This window comes from Haemaphysalis longicornis, unplaced genomic scaffold, assembly GCF_048455015.1.
Source record: "Haemaphysalis longicornis isolate Haplotype H1 unplaced genomic scaffold, Haemaphysalis longicornis Haplotype H1 scaffold_3, whole genome shotgun sequence".
Taxonomy (NCBI): domain Eukaryota; kingdom Metazoa; phylum Arthropoda; class Arachnida; order Ixodida; family Ixodidae; genus Haemaphysalis; species Haemaphysalis longicornis.
This window is the reverse complement of record NW_027526335.1, coordinates 5,900,076-5,926,646: the sequence shown is the minus strand read 5'-3', so window position 1 is coordinate 5,926,646 and position 26,571 is coordinate 5,900,076. Positions and strand designations below refer to the sequence as shown.

The following is a 26,571-nucleotide window of genomic DNA, read 5'->3' as shown; positions in this document are numbered from 1 at the left end:
CAGAACGAGTTGAGAGTGAGCGAGTGAGTGTGACTTGCTTCTCCGCGCACGTCTGTAAAATTAGGTTTCTTGGTGGCAGGCTTGTAGTACTATAACAAACGGATTGATATGATTATGGGGTTTAACGTGCGGGCGCAACGCAGGCGATGAGGCGCGCCGTGGTGAAGGGCTCCGGATTAATTTTGACCAACTGGGGATCTTTAATGTGCGCCGAAATCTCGAACACACAGGCGTTCTCGCTTTTTACCTCCATCAGGAAAGCGGCCGCGGCGGCCGCGAATCGAACCCGCGTTTTTGTGCTCAGCAGCACAACGCCATAGCCACTGAGCCTTGAGGGTTACTATACAAAACTACAATGTAGACACAGCTGAGTGTTTATATCACGAGCTGTCGTCTGGAAACACTCGAACACTGCATATATATGCCAAGGAAGCGCCTAGAAGGGTAGTGCTTGCGTTTGTTTCTATGAGCGTCAAACGCTGCTGTTTGTTAGGCGCGTGCGCGTGTTAGTGAACGCTGCTGAAAGGTGACAGCAAAAAGCAAAGCGAACTGTACGATGGTACAGGTCGATTGGTCAAGGGACGGCCAATAAATATTGCAACATCTGTTCTCGTGCATTCCGCATCACTGGGTGTATATTGTATAGGCTATTTGACAAGGATTTATAGCTTACAGCGGGACTGTTAACTTATGGTCATCTCCGGTGTCCTCTGTTCCTGTATTCCTGTGTCTATGCTATTTGCTAAGGGTGCGTACCTTGTTCGTCTCAAGCAGCCCGGCGAACAACGTTTTATCTCTAATGCCGCAACAGATACACGGACAACAATCGATTGTCAGTAATTAAGCGCTCTCCTTGTCGTCCGTCCGCGATATTGCAGTAATAACATGACGTGTAGACAGTGAACAAGGGACGAGTACGTCGATGAAAATGCCCCAAGCGGCGAGGCTGTCCACGGAGTAGTCCATGCTTCCACGTAGACACAACCACCGGTGAATACGAAAGCAGCATCAGAGTAGCCACACTTTAGAACTGTGCTGTATACCGATCCCAAAGTTACTAGTAACGTTGTACCGAGCCGCGCCTATCTATATGGTGCCGGAGGGACGTGCGGGTCAGTTCAGGGAGGTCACGCGCTCCTGAGTGCTCAGCAATGAAAGCATGGCCGTGTGCGGCGGGGGTTCAAGTCTGAGTCCACCGATTCGGAAAATGAGGGAAGAAGTACGTGATCAATCGTACGCTGCGCGATCGCGCCAGTGTAATCGGAAAATACTCGACGAAGACAAAACGCGGAACTTGTCAGTAATCTCTCCACAAGAGAGTGACAGCGAGGCGGGAGGCCCGGGGTCCTGCGTCTCTGCGGTGACGAGTAGATGTGGGTGATCGGGGCTAGGAGGGGAAGCCCTGCGTCAAGGGCACCGCTCCCCAGAGGAGTCACGCCCGGCGAGACGGCCGGGCGGATGTGTGTGTCAAGTGACGCGGCCCAGACGCGCGCGCGCGCTGCTCCGCCTGGGCGGTCGAGTTGACTGGCGCCGCTGCAAACCTCGCCCACCCTCCCCACTGCCACCCCTTCGTTGGTTGCAGTTCATGCCGCTCTTCGTCGTCAAATATACCGGGGGTCACGTGCGCAAGTCACTCGCAAACACGAGACGAAGGCGTGTGGCGGTGCGCACTGAACCTCGACCCGTATTCGGACGTGTCTCGCTCGGCCTATATATACGAAGGCTCCGGAAATGGGAGGGGGATGGCTGGACGGGAAAATACAACGGGGGTGCCTGGTTTCTGTAACGAGCAATTTCTTCTCCGTGCACGCACCGAATGAGCTTTTGTTACGCGCGACGGATGGGTGGGTCTCCGCTGGGCCTGCAAGAGTAATAATAATAATCATTGTGTCGCGACAGTCACTCCTGCATGCCATAGTTCAGGAAATTAAAGGCAAATTTATCAGGTAATTTGTGTATACAAGGCTCCCGTTAGCAGCTGTGTGCCGGGGTTCGTAAAAACAACGATGACCCCGTGTTGGTGCGCATTCGTTTTATATTTTTGTCTTTTGGTAATTTGTAGGTTACATAATTCTGTTAGTTGGGTCCCAGTGGGAGCGCGCACGAAGAATGTGAATTAAATAGTACAGAATAGGACGACAATCCATAAATTGTAATAAAATCGCGCGAAATGCATTCTTGGGGATCATTTCACGCAGTCAGTAACGGTACTTTCTGTGTGAATGAGCTGCGACCTAATGAGTTACAGCCCACGTCATACTTTTCAACCTTGGCTCCTACGAGCGGCGAGTGCCCCAACCACACCAGGCGATTAATGCAACAAGCAAGAATTCAGTATACGCCACGCATTCCAACTTTATCTCTCTCTCTCTCTCTCTCGCTTTACTCAGTCGGAACAGGTCTATCGAAGAAAACAGTTGGCACAATCACAAAATACATTTGGGCCTAACGGAGGTCTATACCTCGTGCAGAGCACATTCTTGACGACCTTGAGTCATTTGTCGCGCATGGAATAACAATACGTCTTGGTGGCCCTCAAATAATGGTAATAGATCAAGCAGGCGCCGCAAAGTGCAGATACAATCGACGGGAAACACCTAAGGAACGCCAATAAGGGAAGACAAGGACAAATACCTTCACGCCTTCGATGCCCCCCAAATAGGCAATGTTTTGCTCAATGCACACAGACAACTCTACATAGAGAAAGCGAACACCGCGGGAAACCAAATCGCAGTTTGAAATCGTCGTTTCAAGACTCCTCTGGCTATACCACTACGGCAAGGATATCAATGTGAATATCATCAACACAATTTAGCTGCTTACAGCGAGTTTTTACTCTATTTTCGCAATTTTGCTGAACCATTCGCTGCACGGATCTGTTATTTTTTCACGTAGTAACTTACGAAGATGTGGCGCAGAAGCAAGAAGAGAGTACGGAGACACGCAGGGTCAACACGCCTGCGTGCTGCGAGCCAGTTATGCAAATTGTCTGCGGGGCGGACACGCCTGACAGAATTGCGATTGCGATTCTTCTTCCCGTGACAGATATCGAGTGCGCCGGCCATATGCGTCACGTGGGAAAGAACACCGGCTGTCTGGCCGCGTTGGAAGTCAATGACTGCAGAGATCGATTTTTTTGTCTCGCCAAGCGGGCTAACCCGCGAGCGGCGCCCGTGAATCGACCAGGTGCGCTTATTAAGATCGCTGTAGCGGCGCTGAGAGACGGGTTGTGGCGTCACTGTAAGCGGACTTTGTCTATCGAGCTTCGCAATGAATGTAACATGACAAGCCCATCCAAACACAAAAGAGGACTACAAAAACGCGTGCCTGCCTTCTTTGGGTAACAAGCGTCTGGATAAGGGGAAAGATGGACAGAGACCAACAATGAGCAGCAGGTCTATTTTAACTCGTCCTAATTGCGCGAGCCATGTGGCTAGTGTGCTAAATTAATCCTAGCCACGATTTCATTTGTGTGGCTTTTCCAGAGAATGGCCAAGGGTCACCTTGGGCTTTATTTAGGCCGCGCCGACGAAGACCCCAGCCAAATCTTTCACCGCACTATCATCCCCTTTCACGCATTTGTAAACTGATATTCAGCAATAGTCCGGATCTGGTAGGCGACGACGAGTTTTAGCTGATGCGGTGTGTGCCGATTCGTGCGCGCTCCATGTCCACCGTGAAGGCAGATGGTTGCCGCGGTCGCGTGCGTAGCGTTTCTGCCTGCAGAACCCCGGGCTTGTCAGCGTTATTTACATCTTGTAAACGACGCGCTATATCAACAAACTCAGCTAAGCTCGCGAGACGGATGGCCACGATCGACATTCGTCCCTACAAAGATACGCCGTACCGCAGTCTCGCCCTCGTAGACGCCGCCTAAGCCGCCGAAACCACCTGCCACTTCCCCCAGCGGCGGAAACGCTTATTGGCTGCAGCATTTGATGGAATCCTCCAATAGCGGCGCTGTAGTCTTCAGCGCCAGCTGCGTCATAGAGGCTACGTCAGAGGCAAAAAAGCTACGTCAAAGCTCCGTTGAATGGTGGCAAGACTTCACATGTAAGGAGAGAAAGAAAAGAACGCTTATCGAGCGATAGTGCGCTTGAAATCGCGACCTATTAGGGCCCCTTTATTATCTCGTGTTTTTTGTTCGTTTGCGATAAAACTGGTACCACTGATTGATTGATTGATTGATTGATTGATTGATTGATTGATTGATTGATTGATTGATTGATTGATTGATTGATTGATTGATTGATTGATTGCAGGATTTAACGCGCCGACGCAACGCAGGCGATGAGGCGCGTCGTATAAGGGCTCCGGATTAATTTTGACTACCTGGTGATCTTTAACTTGCGCCGTTACCGCGGCAAAGAATTCTTTTTAACCTTTTAAATGGCCCTTTCAGTGGCAACACAAGTGAGGGACATCAGCGTGTCCATCGTAAATTAGCTGTAAGAAGACAGATGTCACGCACAAAAAAAGCCCATAAAAAAAGCCCACCTAGAAATACAAATCTCCTGGCTGCTTAATTCTGTTCGCCTGCCGGGCGCCATTTCCGAAGCATCCGTTTCCACGTAACGCATGGGCAAGAAAAACACGGAGTTCACAAAACGGAGCCAGAGCTAAATAGCTGAGAAAATTGGCGCTATAATTAAAGGGCGTCTAGGCGCGAGGCACCGCGCGCTCTCCGAAAATGTAACGGCGCTCTCGGGGCGGCATCACGAGGCGGGACGTAGGCGCGCCGTCACCTGTCTTATCGCCTCTCCCTTCAAGACACGGCGTGGAGCGACAATGGGAGAGGCTTCCTGCGCGCTCACAGCCTGCCTCTCCCAAATCCGGAGCTGTGTTACGATTATGATTGCTTCATTCTTTTCCCTTCCAAGAATCTCCGCAGCTGCCTTTCCGCTCCCCTCCGAGACATTCTTCGTCATCAACTAGGCAGGAGAGGCTCCGAGCAGCTTTATAGCAGTGCGAGTGGTCTGACCTAAACTGTCGCCGCTGAGCCTCGGCTCTTAGAAGAACGTCGGCTGTATAGGCTTTGTGTTTTTCCTTTCTCGCTTGTGCATTCGGGTAAAAATGCCGCTTCGCGAATCGTCAAGCATGCGTCACGCGCGCCCTCTTTTCTGCCCCTGCTCGAAACGTTGATGATCGACGCCCACCATCGTGGCACGCACCGACGGGCCCGCATCCGTGAACGCAGGTCACACGAAAGGCGCGACGTCGACGGCAAATGTGGGACGGCGGAGTGCGGGCGGGCGCAGAGATGCGCATCTTTTGGCCCGCCGGGTTGCCGCTTGTGAATAGGAGGCGGCATTTTGAAGGATTATGCAGCATACGTGCGCTTCGCCTCGTTGCTATACTATGCAGTACCCCGAACGGTGAATTTGCTCTAGAGATGCAACTGGGAAAGCCTTACCGCCGTGTTTCCGTCCGTACCCATACTCGAAGTCGGCGTCATGTCCCCCGTAAATCATCGAAATGGATTGCGACGGTTAACCCGTGTGTTTAAGTCCACTCGGCGTGGGCTACGGTAGTGCACGATCCAGGCAACCCGAGGGTGGTGCGATCACCAGGTAGAGTAAACCCTCGGCACAAAAACAGTCCTTGGTACATAGAACTGACTTCGTTATGAGCAATATTTTGTTAAAAGCGGAGATCATTCGCTTTTAAATCGGTTGAGGGGGAAGGGGGAGGAGGGGGGGAGGGCATAAAAAACTTTCAATAAAACGATATTTCGAATAAAACGATCATTACCAGGGCTTAGTGTATGCGTCTTACTCCGTATGGAGCACTCTCAAGCAGCGCCTTTAACTTGTTTTGTTGGCTGCTGCGCCGGATTCGGCAACCGGAACGACGCAAACTTGTCACAGGGGCCGGCGCACTGAGGAATGCGGCACGACGTGTCCAGTCCGAACGCGCTATGCGCCCTACAATGAGGCAGTGACAATCGCCTGGCGCTGCCACCGATGCACGGACGCTGGGCAGCGCAGTTGTGCCAAGAAAGATTAATCGCGTTGGCGAATACACGTAGTCGGCTTTCTTTGATCCTGACGGGGAAGGACCAGCGCCATGCCTCGCAGCGGTAATCGTGACGGCAGCCAGCATTTTTCGCGGTCCGTCAATCTCAAGGCACGCCGCGTGCATTGCGGGAGCGTCATCCCGAGTTTCCACCGACGCATTCCCGATGTGATGAAGTCGACGCATACAAACGCCCTCCTTGTGTTCCCATTTTGCTTTGGTGGCGATTACAGTTGAGAATTTCCATGAGCCACGAATAGAGGGCGCCTGTTAATGCGGTGATCCGTAATGCCACGGTCTCACTGTGATCTTCGATAAGCGTACGACAATCGCCAAAGCGACCGGCGTCCATCCGGCATGGCGCGCTAGTTTTCTAGGTCAACGTAGTTCAGACACGAGCGTTCGTGAGTCTTCGCTCCTCGACTGAATTTTTATATTTTCGTTCTATAGGCTAGTACAAATACGTTACGTCTTTGAACGATGTCAGACACCAGGGCGTGGCACTAAACGGAGTTCGAGAGCATCGCGTTGTAACGTACGCGACGCGACCCCAGTGAAATTCGGACGGGGTTTCTTCACTCACGAGTCACGACTGGTTTCACAAACACATGGTGTGCTATGTTGTAACTAAGAAAATTTCCTCCTAGACAAGTACCTCATCCATGTGTGTTCTGCCATTTGACTGCATGTCAGATTTTTTTGTGAAATTCGGTGCTGACAGAGGAAGACCGGGGGGAAGGGGGGGGGGGGGGGGCGCATAGTGGAAGCCCTACATGCGCGTGTATTGTGCGCGTGGGTAAGGTCGTTGCTGTTGTAGTTACGCTGCTGCGAACATAACCCCGCTTCGTGCAAAAAAATTTGCACGCGAATGTATTTCGGGCTAACGGAAGTCAAGATCACCGGAAATTTGCGATAAAGAGCAGTACTGGTGCACCCCCCTCGCCTCCAAAAAAAAGAACCAGAAAGATCAAGCAGTGCCATGAGAGAGAGAGAGAGAGAGAGAGAGAGAGAGAGAGAGAGAGAGAGAGAGAGAGAGAGAGAGAGAGAGAGAGAGAGAGAGAGAGAGAGAGAGAGAGAGAGAGAGAGAGAGAGAGAGAGAGAGAGAGAGAGAGAGAGAGCTTTTGCCGCAACTATCGCCTGTCCTTGTTTTCAGTTCGCTGTAAATCAGCGTCGATATTCGTACCACCGGCACTGTTTAGTCATACAGGCGGGCCTTTACTACGGTGGGTCTGAGTGCAAGCGTGAACACCTCAAACCAGCCTCTCGTAAGTTCACGCAGTTTATTGCGAGCATAGCCACTCAGAGATCTCGCTAAACGTTTTTTCTCTTAATTCTTGCGGCACCACTAGTATAAGATTACGTGGGGCCAAAGCAGCGCAAGAACCAAGCGCCATATACGTATCAGAAGAAAGACAAACTACCGGCGCACTTGAACATCCACTTGTAATGTGAGTTTTGTGCTGCTTAGTTTAGCGTAGCTATGTGTATGATGTTGTGAAGCACGCAAGAACGCAATTGCGCCTGATGAGTAGGCTTCACTGCCAATATCTTGTGGAAAGGCCACTTTCGTAGAAACCAAGCTTTACATTAAAGTTTTCTTGCAATTCCGCTTCCCTAACCTACTCAAGCACATTGCTTGGAAGGGCAATATAAGCAGTGATAGTAAAATTTGAAGGCCCTTGGACATTTTTGGTAGAATATTGTCAGCGTGTCTTTGCCGACAGCTTCTGGCTGCGCTGCTGGGAAGCCGAATGAGCCGAGAAATGCGTGAGCAATGATCACGCGTTAAAAACAAACAAGGATCATCGCGCGTCGTCGAAAACTCTGTTGCCGTTTTTCTGGGGCACACGCGCATGCGTTGAGTCGGCGGAGCGCATTACGCTTGCGCCTATTTTGGGTGCATTTCCGTCTTCCGGGCCAAAGTGGACGTGGGTGGTGAGCGCAGCTCGACGGCCATGACAAGCCTATGATTGGGGGTGACGGCGGGCGCGGCAGCTGCGTGCCAGACCGTGGGCGCGCGCAGGAAGCGGGAACAAAACTCGGTGGAGAGGAAAGCGCCGGGAGACCCCATTGTTTCTTCTCGATCTCGATAGATGCCCCGGTGGCGCTTTGGAAAAGCTCGTCCTTCCCTTTGGCTGCATTCGCTCTCTCGTGCATTCTTCGGCAGCAGCCATTTAGTCGATATGCAGACGGAGGGTTTGCGTGTGTTTGCAGCAGCGCTTATATATAGGGGGCAATCAAACGGGCTGAAGTACGCGCACTTGGCACAACTGCAACCTTAAAAACAAAAAAAAAAATCTACAAAGTAGAGGTGGAGGCCTTAATGTTTTCGCGGACAATGCCTTCATTACCACGGACAATGTCGTTATTGCCCTGCCCGCTGAGCGCATATGCCGTATATGCGTTAACGTGCCGTCGTTAAGAAGATGTTTCTAGAACTAAATCTCACTTTGGGTTTCGCGTTTGCTAATTTAACATCTTGTCTTTGTAACGTCCCTCTTCCTGGAATTGTTTTTGTTTTTTTTTTCATTCCGTTTAACTTGTGTTTTCGCCTCGTTTACAATAAATCAATCGTCAGTACACCGTCTTCACGTGAAAGTACGTTTTTTTTTTTTTCCCTGTGTCCGTCTTAATAGCATACCCAGCGCAACTTCCCTTCAAAAAATGCTACGCCAACTAGCCCGACACGAAGCTTTACTAAACTTCATGTAAGGAAGTACGGTGACGCTATGCTTTCTTACTAAAAGAGCCATGCATCATTCGTGTGCAAGGAATAAACGCGCGGGAACTATCTTTTTCAATCCCGGAATTAATGTGCGTGCAAGGGCCTCATTTGTCAAGAACAATTGCAGCCGGAAAAAAAAAAAAAACTGTGTTGGTCTACGCCAACCGCGCCCACTTTCTCCTCAGACCGCAAGACCTGCAGATGATAAAGACCTCCATCTCTGCTTTTTTCTCTTCTTCGTGATCCAGGAACAGTTGCTGCTCGACGACACAGAAAACAGTCTGCCGTGACGCGGAGCATACCTTAATGCACCTAACAAGGAGTTTCCTTCTATCTGGATACGAGTTAGTAGCTCGTTCCTTCCCAATACAGCTGAATTTTATTTTTATGCGTGGGGACAGGTATTATAACTGTGTTCTTGGATAAAACCAGCGCGAACTCAGACGAATACGAAGGAAGTGTTCCACAAGGACAGCCGCTGGAATTTTTCTTGAATTGCCTTTACGGAGACCGAGCTGTCAATAGTTTTTTTTAGGGAGTCTTCTTACAGCGAAGCTCTTATAACTCCCCAGTTTTTTTTTTTTTTTTGCGTTAATAAGCTCCCCTCCTCCTCACATCGGCGCACCGTCTCCCTTCGGCCACTTGTTCGCCTCCGGCGCTTCATATTTTAATATACGAAACCCATATTGCCTTGAAAAGATGTCTTTCCAGCAAAGCATTAGTGTTTAGAAGTGAAGCCGACTTGAAGATCGGTGTAAGCTTGGTCTTTGTTAGCTGGATTTTCCACGCTGCGTGTTGCACAGTGAAGCCTACTCACAATCCCGCTGAGCGCTTCCGCGGGGCGACGACCCCGTTTGAGCGGGAGTTTGCGGCTAACCAATAATCCACAAACAGCTCCGCTGGTCATCTACCTTCGCGGAGTGGAGTGACACTGAACTTTTTAACGGCTTGCTGCATCGCTCTTCGGGTATCGCTGGTATCAAGCCACCTGCGCCGTTTAGAATAGATCCAAATAAATGCTTTTGGTGGTACGGAAGTCCCGGCAACGAAAACCAGACCACTTTTCTTCCCGAGCGGTAATCAAAACCAATCACCAACGAGTCTTTATATATTTTATTATTTTTTGTTATTACAATCAGCAACGAAGCTACGCTGATAGCATGGCATAATTGCGGGTTTTGTAGTCAAGCTTTTTGCAGCTAGTTTTAAGGCTCTAAAGGCGAGAGGAAAATTTGTGGTGGCTTGTAAAGTTTTGCTGCAAGTGGAAACAGCGACCCGTCGAAAAATACATATCGTTTCTGTTTCACACTTTGCGCACGAACACATGGCGTATACTTCCTAACGCTCGCACGTCGCATGGTAACGCCAAAAATTTTTGTTTCTTTGTTTTGGAGTGACCGCATTAGGACAAGTCGTACCGTACACCCTAATCACGTAGGCGAACGTCAACTATGATCTACACCGTGTTACCTTGAGGTGTTTTGCTTTTTACTCTGATATAAAATAATAGTCTCTGTGCCAAACGAACCCAATCGTCGTCACGATGAAAATATATGACGTTTTGAGGTTAAGCACATGCAAGCGTTTCATCATATCGAAAGGAAACGAACAATTACGAACACCTGCTTTTGTTGTTGATTACAGCTTACCGCACCACCTTCGGTGGCTGTTGAAATCCCCCGAGTAATATTGATGGTAACTTAATGAATTGTTATCAAAACCTCAGCCACAGCCTTCTCTGCTTCTCATTCTCATTTAGGTGTCATTTATCAAACTATCGGGACTGTTGAGGCCACGTTCTATTCGATCATGGGCTCTCTACCATTAATTTAGATTAGAATCCTCTCGAACGGAAAAGGAAACACGTGCAAAGCGGACGAGAAGAGAGCTCAAGTGTTTGGCATCCTCACAAAGCCGGTTACAGAATGGTTATTTTTATAATCCCCATTCATACATTACCACGCGCATCGGCATTAGCCCTGCCATTGCCAATTCATATAACAGGGGAAGCAGTCGTCCTCTAGTTATATTGCCGGTGACGACTGCTTTTCTTCTTTCGCTTATCTCGTAATTTTTTAACGTGCTTCCTGGATTCACTGCCCTGTCATCGTCGAAGAACGCTACGCGCCACTCCCTTCCATTGAGTATAGGGCGGATGGTAAGCTTCTTAGGCAGCAAGTAAGACAATGCGTTTTCGCTGTGACAGCCAGGACTCGCATACAAGTGGGGCATTATACCGGGCGAAACAGGAAGCCGTTGATGTATCGCTGCCCATGTGTCGTCGAAGTGTGCTCGGTAAACACAAGCGTTGCCCGTTTCCTCCGCAAAATGACCGCCAGCGTAACTACGTGTACGCGGGGAACTAGCGGCTGAAAAGGATGGGGGGAGCGTCGCGTGGTGCGTGTGTGCCAGAAGGGTGGCACGTTCGGGCGCGCCTTATCAGATTGGCGCCGCAGGAAGCCATTTATCTTCGGCCCAGCGTGTGCGGGGAGCACCTCGGCATGGCGCTTTCGTGCCACCGTCCCAGAAGTGGCCCGGTGATTTCTTCACTGCGCCTAGTGTTTTTAAATCCCGCAAGCGCCGTATTGGCCCAAGTGGGGGGGCAGTTCGGCGCAGCAGCAGGGCGGATGACTGGGGGAAAACTCTGACACAGAAGCACTGTTGCGAGATTGATGAGAAACTAAGGGTAAAAAAGAAGTTTAAGCGTAGATTACGATAAATAGAACAGGGGCGAAGGAGAGTAGAAGCGAAGAATACGGACATAACGGTAAATAGATTTAGCAATGAACGAAGTGCAGAAGTTGGGGCTAACAAACTGATATAGCGCAGGCTGTTTCTCGTACGTCGAATTAAAAAGGAAATGAAGAAAAAGAAGGATACTGCAAATGAGATTTGGAAGCTAAGAAACAGGACCCAAACTTTCTACGAAGTTACAGCCGCGGGAAAGTTAGCGAAGCAAGTAAACAGTTCAAATCGCGATCTAGTTCCTTCCTGTCAGCAGTTCCCTGTGCGTAGCTCCCCGCCATGGGCTTCCAGCTTCGGGCTCGCAGCCCAGCAAGACGTGCTCCGCACCCGAGTCGTGGGGTGGAAAAGCCATTAGCAGTGACAAAAAGGAGACGCGCGTGTTCCGAGCAAGTGGAAGTCGTCATAAAAGAGCACTTGCCCAGTGCTCCGCCCCGCTCCCCGCTGTCAACAGGGTGCCGAAGAGCTGGGAGGGAACTACGCTGGGACATCGATGGAATCAACAGGAACGAACGCACCCCGCTACTCCTGGCCCCGTTGTTCCCCCTCCGGTTCAGCGCTCTGACTCACCCGGGCCCACTCGCCGCCTCCGTCAGAATGCCGCTCCTCGTGGCCCCGATTTCGATTATGCCGGCGCTGCCCGCTCGAATCCGGATGCGGGCATCGAGCGATGCGCGTTCTCCCGATGGCCTCAAAGGAAGCAGTTCGTTTGGTTGCTGGCTTTTCGATTGCCGCTGCTCTTGAGGCGAGGCATTGATTTACTCAGCAATGTCGGTAGTTCGAATGAGGGGAAATGATTTCTGCTCAGCAAGAGTGTTTGATTTGCTAGCAAGTTCGGCAATTAAAAAGGAATGAGACAATTTCGTGCAAAGCTAAGTCAGCCTCGGCAAACAAAACCTTACTACTACTACTACTACTGCTACTATGAGCGTTCAAGGAGGGCGTGGGTGGAGACGGTCCTTTACGCAATTCTGAACAGTTCGGCTTCGCTACTTTGGAATACTTTTCTCCGGTGAAATTGTATTTGGGAGCCCCGTGGTCCTTTTTCGAGCAATGCTTCTCCGGATTTTCAGCCCTTTGAAAACGCGGGGAGGAGGATCGGTGGGGGAAATATGGCCGTAGAGAGGCGATCTGCGGAGTAGCCGGGGAGAGAGGCATCGCTTGTGGACCTCAATAAAAAAAAAATTGGGCCCATCTCCCCGCGAGGGGGACTCGAGTAAATGCGTCGCATAGGGGGTGGGTGTATTGCGTTAACGTTTAGTGTTTGGGGAGTTGGTGGTAGTGAATGCGTTGTATCAGCAGCTTCTTGACGTAGTTTGAATGAGTCAAGGATATAAGGCGCGTTCGTAGCCTCCCATTCTGTGTCGGCTTTGTGGCGCAGTGGGTAGAGCACTATGTACATTGCGTTCCGCCCGCAGGGTCGAGGGATCGAAACCAGGCGCCGGATAGTATTTTTTTTTATATAGTGTAGGGGGAGGGGTGCGGACTACGACTACGGACGTCAACGCGGGTGACATCGTGAGTTACTGAAATGCTCTGCATTTAAAAAATACGGTTGGAGCATAACGCGAAACTATAAATGTATATTCGCGCTCTCTACCCAAACGGCGCTTTCAGCCCAAGAGTGACTGATTTAGTGCATTGTGAGTGGGCGCTGCCTCGCGCACTTCCCTTCCGTGTGCGTTGACGAGTTCAGCTGGCGCAGAATTAGCGACAGCAGTTGCGAAATGAAGCGACGTGGTAAGAGAGCGAGAGGAGGTAAGCTTTGGTTCCCGCCAAGAGAAGTCACGACACGGGAGGCGCCTTACCAAACGTCGCCGAAAAGCGAAGAGAAGTTTTGCATTTTCTGCTTATTCCGCTAATTTGTCTGTGCCCCGAGTCGAAGAAATGTGTAAATAGGACGGCGCTTGTGCAACCTCCAGTTGGTCGTAAGCTCGTAAGTGGATGCCTCGCTTCATGCTCCGTTCTGGAGTCGCGGGAGCTGGTGCTGTAACTCATTCGGCACAGCGGAAGCGGTGACCGCATCTTCTTGGAAGTCTTTATCAGCGAGGCTCGCGGTGTTGCTGTCGGTTGCGTGCGTGCGCGCCAGCCGACTTCCCGGGCGAAATAACTCATCTTCCGGTTTTTCCTCTGCCCTTCTTGGAGCGACAGAAAATGCCCAGCCTGTTGCGAAAGACAGTGGATGTATATACTCGTGCTTACCATGGCACCGTCCCGCGCCATCTCTCTGCGTGCTCTTTTTAAGCAGCTTGAAAATAATGCGAGTAAAGACTAAATACCTACACAAAAAGTAAGGAGAACGCTAATCCAATACGGTGGAGAACGTGAGCGCGCAAAGGCATCCACGATATAGCACACACGGCGGTCGAAAGGACTATACGAACAAAAACAAAGCAGCTAGGGGCCAAAAGAAGCCGGCGCTTTCTTGTGGCCGCGAGGTGGCACGGTCAGCGGCGCAAGCTCGTAAATTTGGCGCCACAGCAGGCGGAAAATGGCAAGAAAGGAATCGAGGAAGCGAGAAAGAGGCGAAAAGAAAGAGCGTCAAAAACAAAAAAATAGCGCTGTGCCGCTGGGCCGCCCTTGCGGCACCACCTGTAGCGCAGTGGCCGCCGTCCCTTCTCGGAAAAAAGCAGGCAACGCAGGGTGTTCCAACGGCATCCCCTCTCCCTTCGCAGCGCGCAACAGGGGACAGCCTCGCTAGGCCTATAATAATCGAGCCAAAGCGAACAGCCGGCCCTAAGTCAGGCTCAACCAGGCAGCCCCTGACTCACATGATCCCCCGGAAGCCAGGTTGGCTCACGTATAATGATGGACCCCGTGCGCAGCCCGGCCGCCTGTGGGGGCTCTTTCCTAGCGGGACCTCCCCCTTCTGACCACCTACATCCGATCCTATGGCAACCCGCCGGGAGGGCATTGCACAACAGCGCACATGAGTCAACCGCGCGAGGGGGCTTGGTGACAGTAATGCTACACGCGCTGCCTGTCCCCCTTTCTAGATCGAATCAACTGGGCCGCAGGGAAATCCGAATTGCCATTCGCTGTTGGGCCATCAAAAAGAAGAACCGCGGGCTTAGAAAAAGAGCGGTGGAGTTATTCATACGGGTAAAAAAAATTACTAATGAAACTGGGTTACGTTATATATGTCTCAGTATGGAACGCATCTTTCGGAGAATTGTGTCTGCTTGGTGCAGTCCTTCTCGCAATCCTTACTGAGTGAAAAAGAAACACGGCAATTTTACCGCATCTCCTGTTCGCAGCTGCACTGCCTGCTGCACGACAACCTAGCTGTGGAAACGGACTTGCGTAAGCAAATACATTTTGTTCAGAGCAATCAGACATATCATATTAAAAATTTAAAAAAATCACGTCGCATTCATTTGGGTGCAAACTAAGTCATCTTCCATTCCGAATTTAGATGTCCTAGCCCCGCGTTGAGCTACAACTCAATCACTGAGTGCATGACGCCGAATGGTGGAACGCGCGTCCGTATGCGTAACGCATACATCACCGGAGGAGACCTAAGGACAACGGGTATGCGACACGCGAGCACGGGCGAGCGAAAGCAGAAGCGGCACTACTTTGGCTCAAGAACTCTTTGAACGCAGAGTGCCTGCGGGGAGAAAGCGGTCGGCCGAGACAAAGGCGGCTTGTAATTACTGCTTTGAATTGCGACGGAGAGGGTGCACGCTTCAAGGACCCCGCACACTGCTATCTCCTAAGTCATGCGCGTGTTTATATATATATATATATATATATATATATATATATATATATATATATATATATATATATATATATATATATATATATAATGTTTTGAAGACGAAGGCCACGTGGCTTGGGAGGTCTCTCTCCAGCTCTTTTTTTTTTTTTTCTTGTTTCTCGAAGTGACACGCCCGCCTGTTTCGGCTGAGGAGGACAATAGGCATCATACAGAGGCACCGGAAGCCCATTCTCACCCTCTTCCGGTGACGTATCACCGGGCCCGCTATTCAGAGGGTCCCTGCCGTCCGGCCCACCCGACATGGTGCCCCGCAGGGCGCTTTTCTTCGTACAAACACTGGGTGAATCCCGGAGATGAGCGAAGACGAGCACGACAATGGAGGCGTCGTCTTGGTCGCGTCAGCTTTCTGTGAGCTGCAGGCGGCGTGTCTCAGCAGCATCGCTATTTAATCAACGCGGGGGAGGGCTCGTCGTTCGGACCGCGACAATCTCGTGAATGGGGCGCCGTGGGAGTTTCCTTTCCAGAGGTGGCCCCGTCTTTGTATACTGCCGAGTTGCGTAACTGCGAGGGTTATTTTGTAGTTACTATTTCAGGCGCTTTCTGTGTCGCTCATCAGCCGAGTCGCTTAGTGGGACGTTCTTCGTGGCGTTGGGCACAATGGCACAACCCATTGTCTGCACAGCGCGAAGTGTCTTCACTGTCGCCGACTACAAAGCCCACTGTGTGACATAAACGATGAGTGAACAGCGAGGTATGGAACCTCTGTGATGTGCTGCCAGATATAAATGGTAGCAGCATGTGGGTAGCGTGAGGCTATCTCCATAGTAGTACCAACGCTGACGACAGGCTTTGCGTATTTCGAGGCTTGCTTTTCGTACGTCGGCTATCACACTTCCGATCGATGACAGAAAACCACAAGATGCCAAAGCGCCTACGTGTATTTTTGAAAGGTAGTTCGTGTACGTGTATTTTTGAAAGGTAGTTCGTCTGAAAAGCAGACAATTAAAGCAGCTGTGACTAGCAACTTAAATGGTTGCTTGCGGCTAACTTTTATATTTAGTCAGACTTTGGAATTTTGTGTAAACTGAGCGTCGTTTTTGGTTAGACACGTTCTATTCATTTATGAAGTGCGAAATTTTTTTGACGATGTTCTTTTTTAATTTTGTAAGGCACGCCGTATTTTTTTTTTTTTTTACTGTACGCAGCGTGGTCAGGCACCCGCCGTAAAAATAAACATGGCAATGACTTCTACGCTGTTATTTTCAAATAACACATCTATATAGGCGCTTGTGAGCCTTGGCTTTATGTGGAGGATGTAATAAAGTTACATCTATCTACCTATTTGGAGGAAGAGGAAAAAAAAAAACGTTTATTGCTCCAATTGAATGGGAAGAAAGGAGCGGGGGATGGTTGTTGGTCATCCATGGTGAGTGGCGTCCCTAGTCCGGGTTGTCATGGGATGCTGCAGCTCGGATGGCCTGTCACCAGGCCGCGCTGGTTTTCCAGGACATCGCTTGTCAGCAGGACCTCCCACTGCTCCAGTGTCGGTGCGATGACTTCTGGTAGTTCCGTGCATAGGTCGGCAAAACAGAAAGAACTCACTCAAACTCAATCACAATTTTTTTCATTCACGCTGTACTCAATCAAACTCAGACTCAAAAACTTCGTCTGTTTACAAAATCACTCGTACTCACTCATCAAATACTCATTTGTAATCGTTCTCACTTGTACTCAAACTCATTTGTCCTCACGAGTATTCGTACTCAATCTGTACTCATGAGTACTCACTCTGTACTCATGAATACTCAATCTGTACTCATGAGTACTCAATGAGTACTACTGCTCGTGAGTACTACTCATGAATACTACTCATTTTTCACTCATGAGTACTACTCATTCTGCACTCATGAGTACTCAATCTGTACTCATGAGTACTCAATTTGTATTACGAATAATCAACTTATCTGCACTGTTAGCTAGGTCGTAGCTCGAATGAAAGACTAAGTAGAAAAAATAAATTGTTTAATTGATTAAAAAAACATAGGTTACATATAAATCAGGATAGAGGAAGAAAACGTCTGACGCGGTGCACTGCCGTTGAGCGACTTACTGCGCGAAGGCAAGTACATGTGAGAAAGCGAAACGGAACGTAAGCACTCGCGTTGCGTCTGGCGTCTCCTCTTGTTCTCAGGCCGGGTCGGGCTCAGGGGAGCTCGGGGGTTGTCGGTGCAGCCGTGGCCGTAAACTGCGTTTTTCTGTGTGTCTTCGGGTGGCAGCTTTTGTCGTCCGTTTTCTTGTTTGCACTACTGTACTCAGGAGTGCATATACTCAAGAGTGCAAGCACTCGCAAAAACAGTAATCACGAGTATTGTACTCATGAGGGCTGTGTACTCACGAGTGCTGTGTACTCATGAGTGCTGTGTACTCATGAGTACTGTGTACTCATGAGTACTGATATTCATTAGTACTCAAACTCATGAGTACTCATACTCATGAATACTGTACTCATGAGTACTCATACTCATGAATACTGTACTCATGAGTACTCATACTCATGAGTAGTGTACTCATGAGTACTTTACTCATGAGTAGTGGACTTACCCCTGTACTCACTCGTCATCATACTCACTGTTTTTTTCTGGGTGTGTGATCACTCATCATCGTACTCACTCGTGAGTTTGAGTACAAATGAGTACAAATGAGTGTACTCACAAGTGAGTACGCCGACCTATGGTTCCGTGACGCCTTTACACTCCCACACCATGTGGTACAGGGTGTTGGGCGTCCCAGAGCAGAAGTTGCAGTCGTAGCTGAAGAGCGTAGGGGTGTATATTGGACAGCTGTGCGGCATGCGGAAATGAGTTTGTTCGCAATCTCCGGAATTGCGTGGCTTCTTCTTTGGTTTAAAAAAAAAACAGAAAACATGGAGCCTTCTTTCGAATTTAGAAAAGTCAGCATACCTAGAAAAGATATATGAGGATTCCCCGCCCTATACTATTGCGACGAAGTGTACAGCCGAGCTAATGAGATTTATCATGTCGTGAATACTAAACTACGCATTACCGTATGTTTGTACGTGTTCCACTCAATGAAAACACGGGGCCAGGTATGTGACGATATGTGGTCCAATATGTGAATAAATAAAAGCTAGCACGAAGGATGCATTCGGAGCTTTGCTCATGTCTTCTCGCTTCCGTGGCGCAGGGTGATCAAGCCTCCCGGCGGCGACGACAGCGACATCTTCGGCGTGCGCTCCCCACAGCCGCAGCAGCCGGGCGCCGGAGTGGACCCGGGCACGCCGCGCAAGGTGAAGAACTACCAGCAGTCGTCCATCTTCACGCCCTCCGAGGACGACCTGGTGCCCACAACGCCCTCCAGCGGCGCCAGCACGCCCACGCGGCGCCGCATGAGCGACAACAGCCAGGAGCGCCTCTTCGGCGCCGAAGACCTGGGCACGCCCAGGCGCATCGTCGACCGCATGAAGTCCAACATCTTCAGCGAGCTCGACTCGCCTGCGCCACAGGCCCCCGCGCCGGCATCGGCCTCCAAGAAGTTCGGTGAGTAGGCTCTCTTCATCGTGCGCTCATCCTGGGGACGCCGGTGGGTGGTAGGCAGGGTTCGCTTGCAGTAGCGGAGAGGACACCCCCCGTAGGGCTAGCGACGACAAGGTGCTGCTTTGTCTCTGAGTATAACCAGCGTATTTGTGTCACAATCACCGAATTAAAGGACTAGCGCTAAAGTACCATGAGGCAAGCTAGAAGCAGAACTGTACGTCAAAATGGCGCCCTTAAAAATTCCCATCGCTGGCTTGAAGACAAAACCCTTCCCCTCCTTCTTCCCTCTTAGCCCGTAGTGAGGCGCAGTGTCCTTACAGTACGTCATTTAAAATTCCCTGCTGTAATGTACCTGATCTGTAGAACAATTAAGGGGTGACTATCTTTCCTGCATACTTTTTTGTTAAGACCAGGCCGAAGAAAATAGAGTGGAAGTTGTGCGTCGCGCGCATGACAAGTAGGAGTATTCGCGCTTGAGCTGGGCCCGCTAGTCTCCCGTTACACGCCATGACGACGGAGTGGGGAGAAGCAAGCTTCACGTCTCACTCAGGGAGATGGTTTTGCAGCTGTTGTAGAATGTTGAAAGAAGCCTTTGTGCCAAGAAAAAAAAGTAATTTATTTAAAAGCAATTGTGTTACTGCCACTATAGGGACTGCTGCCCGTATCTTCTTCCCCAAGCTGGGACGATTCCTCTGGCGCGGCGCTGCATGTCACAAGCTTATGCGCGGCGCACAAAGCACGGCGCATGAAGGCGCAGAAAGCCGCGTTCTTTTGCCACCGCGCGGTTGGAATCGATTCGATTCAGGCAGCGCGGGAAGCTTTGGCCCAAGTACAGTTTTCGGGCTCGCATACAGGTCGACCCCTGTGTTGTCAACAAAGCCGTACGCCTGCCATGGCAGTGGAGTACGAGTTTGTATGTTACAATAGCCGAGGAGTAACAAAAGGCTGCGGTAATTTTTCCCGCCGTCGTTTCAAAGCAGGCTGGGAAAGTCTCTGCAAATGTTAGGAGCCGCTCGCACTGTTTTCAATCGATTCCGACCACGCACGCGGCCCTGAGAGCGACCGATTGAGTTACCTTGCTAATTGCTAATTTTCATGTATGTGTGTCTTTGCGCTCTGACAATATTCTTTGAATTTTTTCTCTGTTTTGTTTGCTGCGTTACTGCTTCACTTCGTGTTCTTTTGGAATTTACTTTTCCACTCTGGTGTAACCAGTGCATTTCGCTCTGCTTTCACGTTGCGATAACTTTCTGTTTCGCTACCTGCCTGACGAAACTGCATTTCAACAGCGACAACAAAAACACAACAACAATAACAACAGCACAAATCCTCCAGTAAACCCCACACCGACGCAGGAAGCACCTTGCTGCATACACATCATAATTACGAATGCTGTGCCCACTGCCTCCAGGAAATCGTCGCTGTAGGCCTCTAGTGCCTCCAGGCACTACTGTATCAAACAATGAGCCGAAATATGGAGGGCCGAAATAGGCAACCGCAATTTGCGCGGTTTGTTGAAGTGTCCGGGAAATTTAACTAGAAAGAGAAAGAAATGCTGTTTATTCTGGTAGACAGAAGTGTATTGTTTAGATGATCAGACTTAGAAACAAAGTCAGCCTAGTTTTCTGAAAATGTCGCCTAATAAACAAGCTAAACGCTTAATACAGCAGGTTGTGATCGCACATTAATGCGATGTATCTTGCTCAATCATCGAAACAATGTCAGCCTAGTTTTCCGAAAATGTCGCCTAATAAACAAGCTACACGCTTAATACAGCAGGTTGTGATCGCACATTAATGCGATTTATTTTGCTCAATCATCGATGCGCGTCCATAGCGTGTGCCCGCTCACGCATCCCCGTGTGGGCTGCACCCGCCGGGGCTTTCATAGTTTACGAACGAGACACAAAAGTAAAAAAAATTGGGTTTATCAACTTGACAGTGAACTAACAGGGCTTGTCCGCGTTCCCCAATATTAGCACCGTTCCCATTTATTCCCATCATTGGCTTCATTCCAATCTTTCATTCAGACTTCAGATTTTAGATTTCATTCATTACCATCACTGGTACCAGTGGTAGAAAGCGGTTACTTGAATAGTTGATACATATATCCGTCAGTTTAGCCGACAACAGTTACCGTTACGGCCTTTCCTGCTGTCCACACGCTACCCAGTGAACGCACAAGAAAGAACACCATACACATAACTGGACTCGGCCACTTCTGAATGAGAAATTCTGGATCCGATGAAAAAACAGAAAACACCTCGCCTGCATGCTGTGCTTTTTCAAGCTGGCCTGGCTGCAACGAGTCTTGCACGCTTCCTTGCAGTGTCCCGCAACCCGATCACAGGCGATGTGTACAATGTCAAGCAGAATGGCCACGGCGGCATGAGTAAGTAGCGATTGCTCGATAACGACGGGGCGCGGGCGTAGCATGCGCAGTGAGGGCGCGCACTTGCGGTGGTGGTGAAATGTCCCGCCTCCTGTGCACAGATCCTGAACAGTCAGTTTCGGTTTCGATTTCCCAGTGTGTTCGACTGGCATCGTTTTCACGCCGCTTTTAGGGCGTGTTATGATTCCCCTGGTAGAAATCAATCATCAATCAAGGCTTTGTACACACCATGCCAGCATGACTGCGAGGGGCGTAAGACAACGGACCTTCATACATGGCGGCAGAATTAGGGTTTAAACAGATGCAATGTACACCGTTGTGCATGCGAAATAATATGGCGCAGATCAATTTATGTTACGGTATTTTTGCACTGCCTAGACAGTCTTCGTGTCACCTGTGTAGTAAAAACCTGAATTTCACACAATTGACACAGTTTTCAGACATCTTAGAAACGTAGCCGTACGAAGGACATGGAAATACAGTTAATTGAAGGACTAAAATATGTTATACAAAATAATGGCGCGTGATACTATATTCATGGGCCGCTTTGTTTTTTGCAACGATACTGTCCATAACTAGGATGCGGATTTTATGGCGTTCGCGCGTACAAACGTATTGTGGGGAAGTCAGCTTACAAAGAACAAGCTTCCACCGGTAAGGTTTTAGGGTCTTCATATTTTAATACCAGGGGAAATATATTGCCCCTGGAGAAATGTCTTTCCGGCAATGCATTCGTGTTTAGAAGTGAAGCAGACTTTAAAAAGACCGGGGCAAGCTTGGTTTTTGTAAGCTGGCTTCCCCACATAGTGTCGCAACGTGCCAGACGACCTCTCTGCTTTCCTGGATAAAAATAGGCTTTTCTCTCTCTCCGCCGGAAACATGCACGCTGAAGGGAGCGAAACTACAACTAATCCGAACGCAGTTAGTTGTTATGTCGACTTATAGGAGATTGGTATAAGCCTGGCCTTTCTAAGCCGGCTTTACCACATTGTGTTTTGCGCAGTGAAGCCTAATTATCGATCTGGTTCACAGTGAATCCTGACTCTCGATCGTCATTCCGGCTCGAGCTGCATCGTGCGTAGCAGGCAGTGATTCGATGACGACCAGACCGCAGACACGGAGGTCTGACACACTCTCACCGGGGAAGCCTCGCGTTAACGCCTCGCAGCGCACGCAGCTTCGTGGCTGCTGTTCATGTTTTTATTTTTATGATGCAAAACACTGCTGGTTGCCGGCGACGCTTAGCACCTTCAACTTTAAGCTAGGCTATTCTCACTGTGCAGTGCAAATCAACGCCCACACATGCACACATACAAGAAAAACAGATAAATCGCGTATGCACGAACTCCCCACCACAAAGTTTTAAAAATACTGTGCCCAACACCTACGTTGTTTCACATAACAATGATATCACCTACTTTATGCTCGATTATGAGGTAAGGCAAAGCTTGATGAGTCCGGTAAGGAGCTACAGGACATCCGGAGAACAAGAACTTGTTGCCGTGTATGCAATTTAGGGCACAGCGTCCAAATATAGTTCTATTTGTATTTTTGTTTGCGGTAGGCTTTGATAATGGTTTGTGGTTTTCTTTTTATTTGCGAAACACCCCCGCACCCCAAAATAATGGCGGCAATCATCCCCAGGTTCGATGTTCAGCTGCATGCGTGCATGTGGGGGTGGGCGTGCCATGTTGTCAACGTTTATGTTCAGACAGCGGGCTATACCAAGCGGTAGCTGTGGCCTTAATGGTAGGCGCGGCCAGTGTAAACGTAATAACAGAAAAAAAAGCAGAAAATCGCTACTGGGGATTGTCGGATAAAGGCGTCAGCCGCCCTGCTGTAGAGTAAGCCCCTTCAAATACGCCTTCACTTCTATACGTGACAGCGTTGCTGGGGATACATTTTTCCGAGTGCAATATAAGAGGTCTGACATCCAAGTAGAAAAGCCAGGGGTCATTTTATCAAAAACGTGCGTAAGACCCCACACAGCCCTACGGAAAGTTATAATATGTTCACATTCAAAGTCGACTTCACGACTGTACACACATATGCGTTGCTGCGAAGGCACTTTTCCAGGGGCAGTTTGACGAGTCTAATACCAAACTATGAAGGCCCCAGCGCCTTTTATTGAGGACAGTTTCGCAAGCGGCGAAAGTGAGACGCATCAAGAATTACGTACGGGCATACAGGTTCCCTCGTTGAGCCCACAAAAAAAAATGCTTACGTGTTGTTTGGAAGGGATGGTGTTGATCACTGCATCTCCAAACACTGTTTGGAGACGCAGTGATCAACTGAAAGTTGAAAACAAAAATTAGCACAAGCCGCTACATGTGTGACACATGAAGCGGCTTGGGATAATTTTTGTTTTCAACTTTCCCACATTGATTGCCCTTCAACTCCCCACAAAAAAATGACAACGCTGCCATGACGACCTATGGCATTTACCCAGTCTACGCAGCCGTTTACGCACGCACAAAAACAGTTTTTTTTTCTGCCCACCCGGCTACTTGATAACCGTGTTATGCTGTCACCCGCAGCTTGGCTCCCTTGACTAGCCGTAGCTTATTGGGTAGTGTTGTACATAGTTCTATGCAACGATTGAAAAGTTCTAGAAGACAACAGGTGTCGCCTACATACTTTCTCAGCCACGAAATAATGTTTTTAATTACCCCCCGCTTCTGCGCGAATTTCATGAAAGAATAGTGCTTGCCTGCGTCTGCATGACCGCAACCTCAACTATGGTTGCATTCATTCAAAATTGTTCTTGTGCTGGAGAAGACGAAGTTGGGTTTAAGAAGGTAATTTATGGAAAGGAAATTGTTGTAATGCAAGCTATTTTAGAAGCAGAGAAAGAAGCACCAGTTGTTAAAATTTATGCCAAACGCGATGACATTTCCCGGCAACATCTCGTAGTAGTAGTAGCAGTAGTAGTAACAGTTTTAATGTAGGGAAGGAAGGAGGAACCGTGACGTGCATTAGCAAGGGCAGGATGAAAATAAGTACAGAGAAGGAAGTGTAAGCCTCTTGGGAGTGAGTCCTTCATGGGCACTGTGAAGAGGTCTTAGGTCTTCTTTGAGCAATGCATGGTCCACTCTTGTAGAATGACCTGGTAGAATGAACTTACTCGTAGTGCACTTTGCCTTTACAAATACCGCTTAGCGCGCGTGACGCTGTTCTATCAGCGCGAAAGCTCTACTACACCATGTCTCGCAAGGTCATTCAACGCGTCGCAATGACCTTCAGCCCTCGGAGCGCAGGTGTGGCAGGCGTGACGCCACGCCACGTGATCCGCTGCTGAGAGGCGTCGCAGCTGAGCTCACTGCAGAACCACGGGACTAGGCGAGGGTTTAACGGCTGCTTCGCCGGCGCTTGGTCGCCCAGTCTCGCCATCGATGACGTGCCGACCGGTCTGTCTGCGCGTGCTCCTCAGCGCTAGCGACAGGCTGAATTGTGTTACCCTGTAGATATAGCCAGACGGCAGGCTGCGAAATCTCCAGCAAAGGCAACTTTTCGCTCGTAATAATTAGGTTTATAAGTGTTGAACCTGACCCGTTTTTGGCCAAATGACCTAACCCGTGCTTGTTTTCCCTCTTCTACATTGCAGACGGTTACAGCAGCAACGGCTCCACCTCGCCCTTGGACTCGCCGCCCAATGGCCACGCACAGTACGCTCCCGGGGGCAGGCCGTCGGGAGGCTTCTGAGCGCGACCATGACACTCGACCGACCGACGCGCTTCTCTCTGCCTTCCTCTCTTCTCGGCGCTGGGGGCACGACGGATACACAAGGGGGCGGGGAGGTGTGCTCTCTGCAGACGGCGTCAGTATGCCGTAGCTTCAGCCTGTACTCTGTGTTGCCGTCCTTGGGGCGCAATTGGCGCGAATCGACCGCTGGACAGCGCCTCTCGTTAGGGGATCAAAGCTTATTACGTCCTTTAGCGACAGAGGAAGCCTTAAAATGTTTACGACAAGTAAGGGGCGGAGCCGGAGGAAGCTGCAGTCCGAGGAAACGACAAGGCACGCTTTCTGTGTGTTTTGCTCTAGGAAAAACATTCACTGAAAGTTCATTGAGCATGTACGTACGCACATAACGCCCTGCAGCGCCGCCTTTTGGTTCGCGGGACGAAGGGATGTTTCAAACTGAATGGTAAAATAAGATAGATAATCCAAATCGCGTTCGTTCGCGAACTGTCAAAGCCCAAACACTGGCGCATAAACTAGCGCCAGGAACGAAGTTTCAGAGAAAGCGGTTGACAAAGGGGGGAAAAACTCTATTTTGTGTACATATAAAGTGGAGTGGTAGTGATTGTGTGTTCGCGGCGATGTGGTAAGGAGTTACAACGCGCTTTCTTTTTGCACTTCTTGACGGGAAATACGTGCTTTCTTCGAGTCCCGTCCAAAGCTGTAGTGTTAGTCGTTTCAAGTAGGCATGTAGAGCTGCTGTACTAGGAGAGAACGAGCGACGCCGCGCAGTCTTAAGACTTCATCTATCACGCTTCTATGCACTACGAGGTTCCTGCCATTCGCGCGACCGCGTCGATGCTGTGGGACCCAGGGCGTTCCTACCATATACTCCGACCTGTATCGCAAATCCCTCCCAGTTTCTTCTTTATTTTGCTGCGCTCTGCTCTCGAGATGACGCCGAATAAGAGTATGTGCTGTACTACGATCTGTATCTCGCAGTATTTTTAATAAAGTATTGAAAGCCACATCTTATACGAACCTCCCGAGGTCCACTCTACGGTGAAACTCCGAGCTCGACTGTCCCCTTTTCCGGGCGACCTATAACGCAACGTGGCAGTGCTCTTCAATGATAATAAAAATATATCGCCGGCACGGGGCATGGGCGTCTTTTGTTCTTGTTTTTCTTTTCGTTACGTATAATCGCCGGACACGGTAAGTAAAAGCGTACAGCGGATGCGGTACATAATGAGAGATAGCCGTTTTAGAAATTAGGCAAACAAAAAGCAATAATCTTTGAAAAGCGTTTGTAAAGAAACAAGAAAAACTACGGAAACACACGTGCACGCGCGCACGCACGCACACACGATTTCTCTCTCTCTATCTCACACACACACACGCACAGGACAAGAACTGAAATACTTTTGCAGTAGCATTAAACTATTTTATGTTGCAATCTCCTGGTGTCGGCTCCCCCACCCCCTTCCGCGCGGTAAAATGTGATTCTTACTTTAAAAGGGGTACATAACAGCATTCAGCAGGCGCAGTTTCGATTATATTTTTTCAGGCGTGGGCAGTCTCACACCAAATTAGGAAGGCCCAAAAGCTTTTTATTAAATACCTCCCTCCACAAGACCCCACACGAACGCCCGTGGAGCGCTACACACCGATCCCCTGTGGAGTTGCCCTCACTACTACACACAGGTGAATTGCTTGAAAAACATCTTTAAGGGGCAATAAAA

The 26,571-nt window shown here is 49.5% G+C and overlaps 1 protein-coding gene across 3 annotated transcripts in view; it reads left to right on the top strand.

Annotated features, from left to right (window-relative positions):
- Positions 1 to 25,859, top strand: part of Jupiter (microtubule-associated protein Jupiter) — a 62,269-nt gene extending 36,410 nt beyond the window's left edge. For 2 of the 3 annotated variants that reach the window (XM_077702216.1, XM_077702217.1), the window contains exons 2-4: positions 18,411 to 18,763; positions 21,089 to 21,151; positions 24,756 to 25,859. In XM_077702216.1, the coding sequence (XP_077558342.1) occupies positions 18,411 to 18,763; positions 21,089 to 21,151; positions 24,756 to 24,853 (514 nt within the window). In that variant the 3' untranslated portion in view covers positions 24,854 to 25,859. The remainder of the gene's footprint in view (positions 1 to 18,410; positions 18,764 to 21,088; positions 21,152 to 24,755) is intronic. The other variant, XM_077702218.1, reaches the window with a different exon arrangement.
- Positions 25,860 to 26,571: the final 712 nt, after the last annotated feature.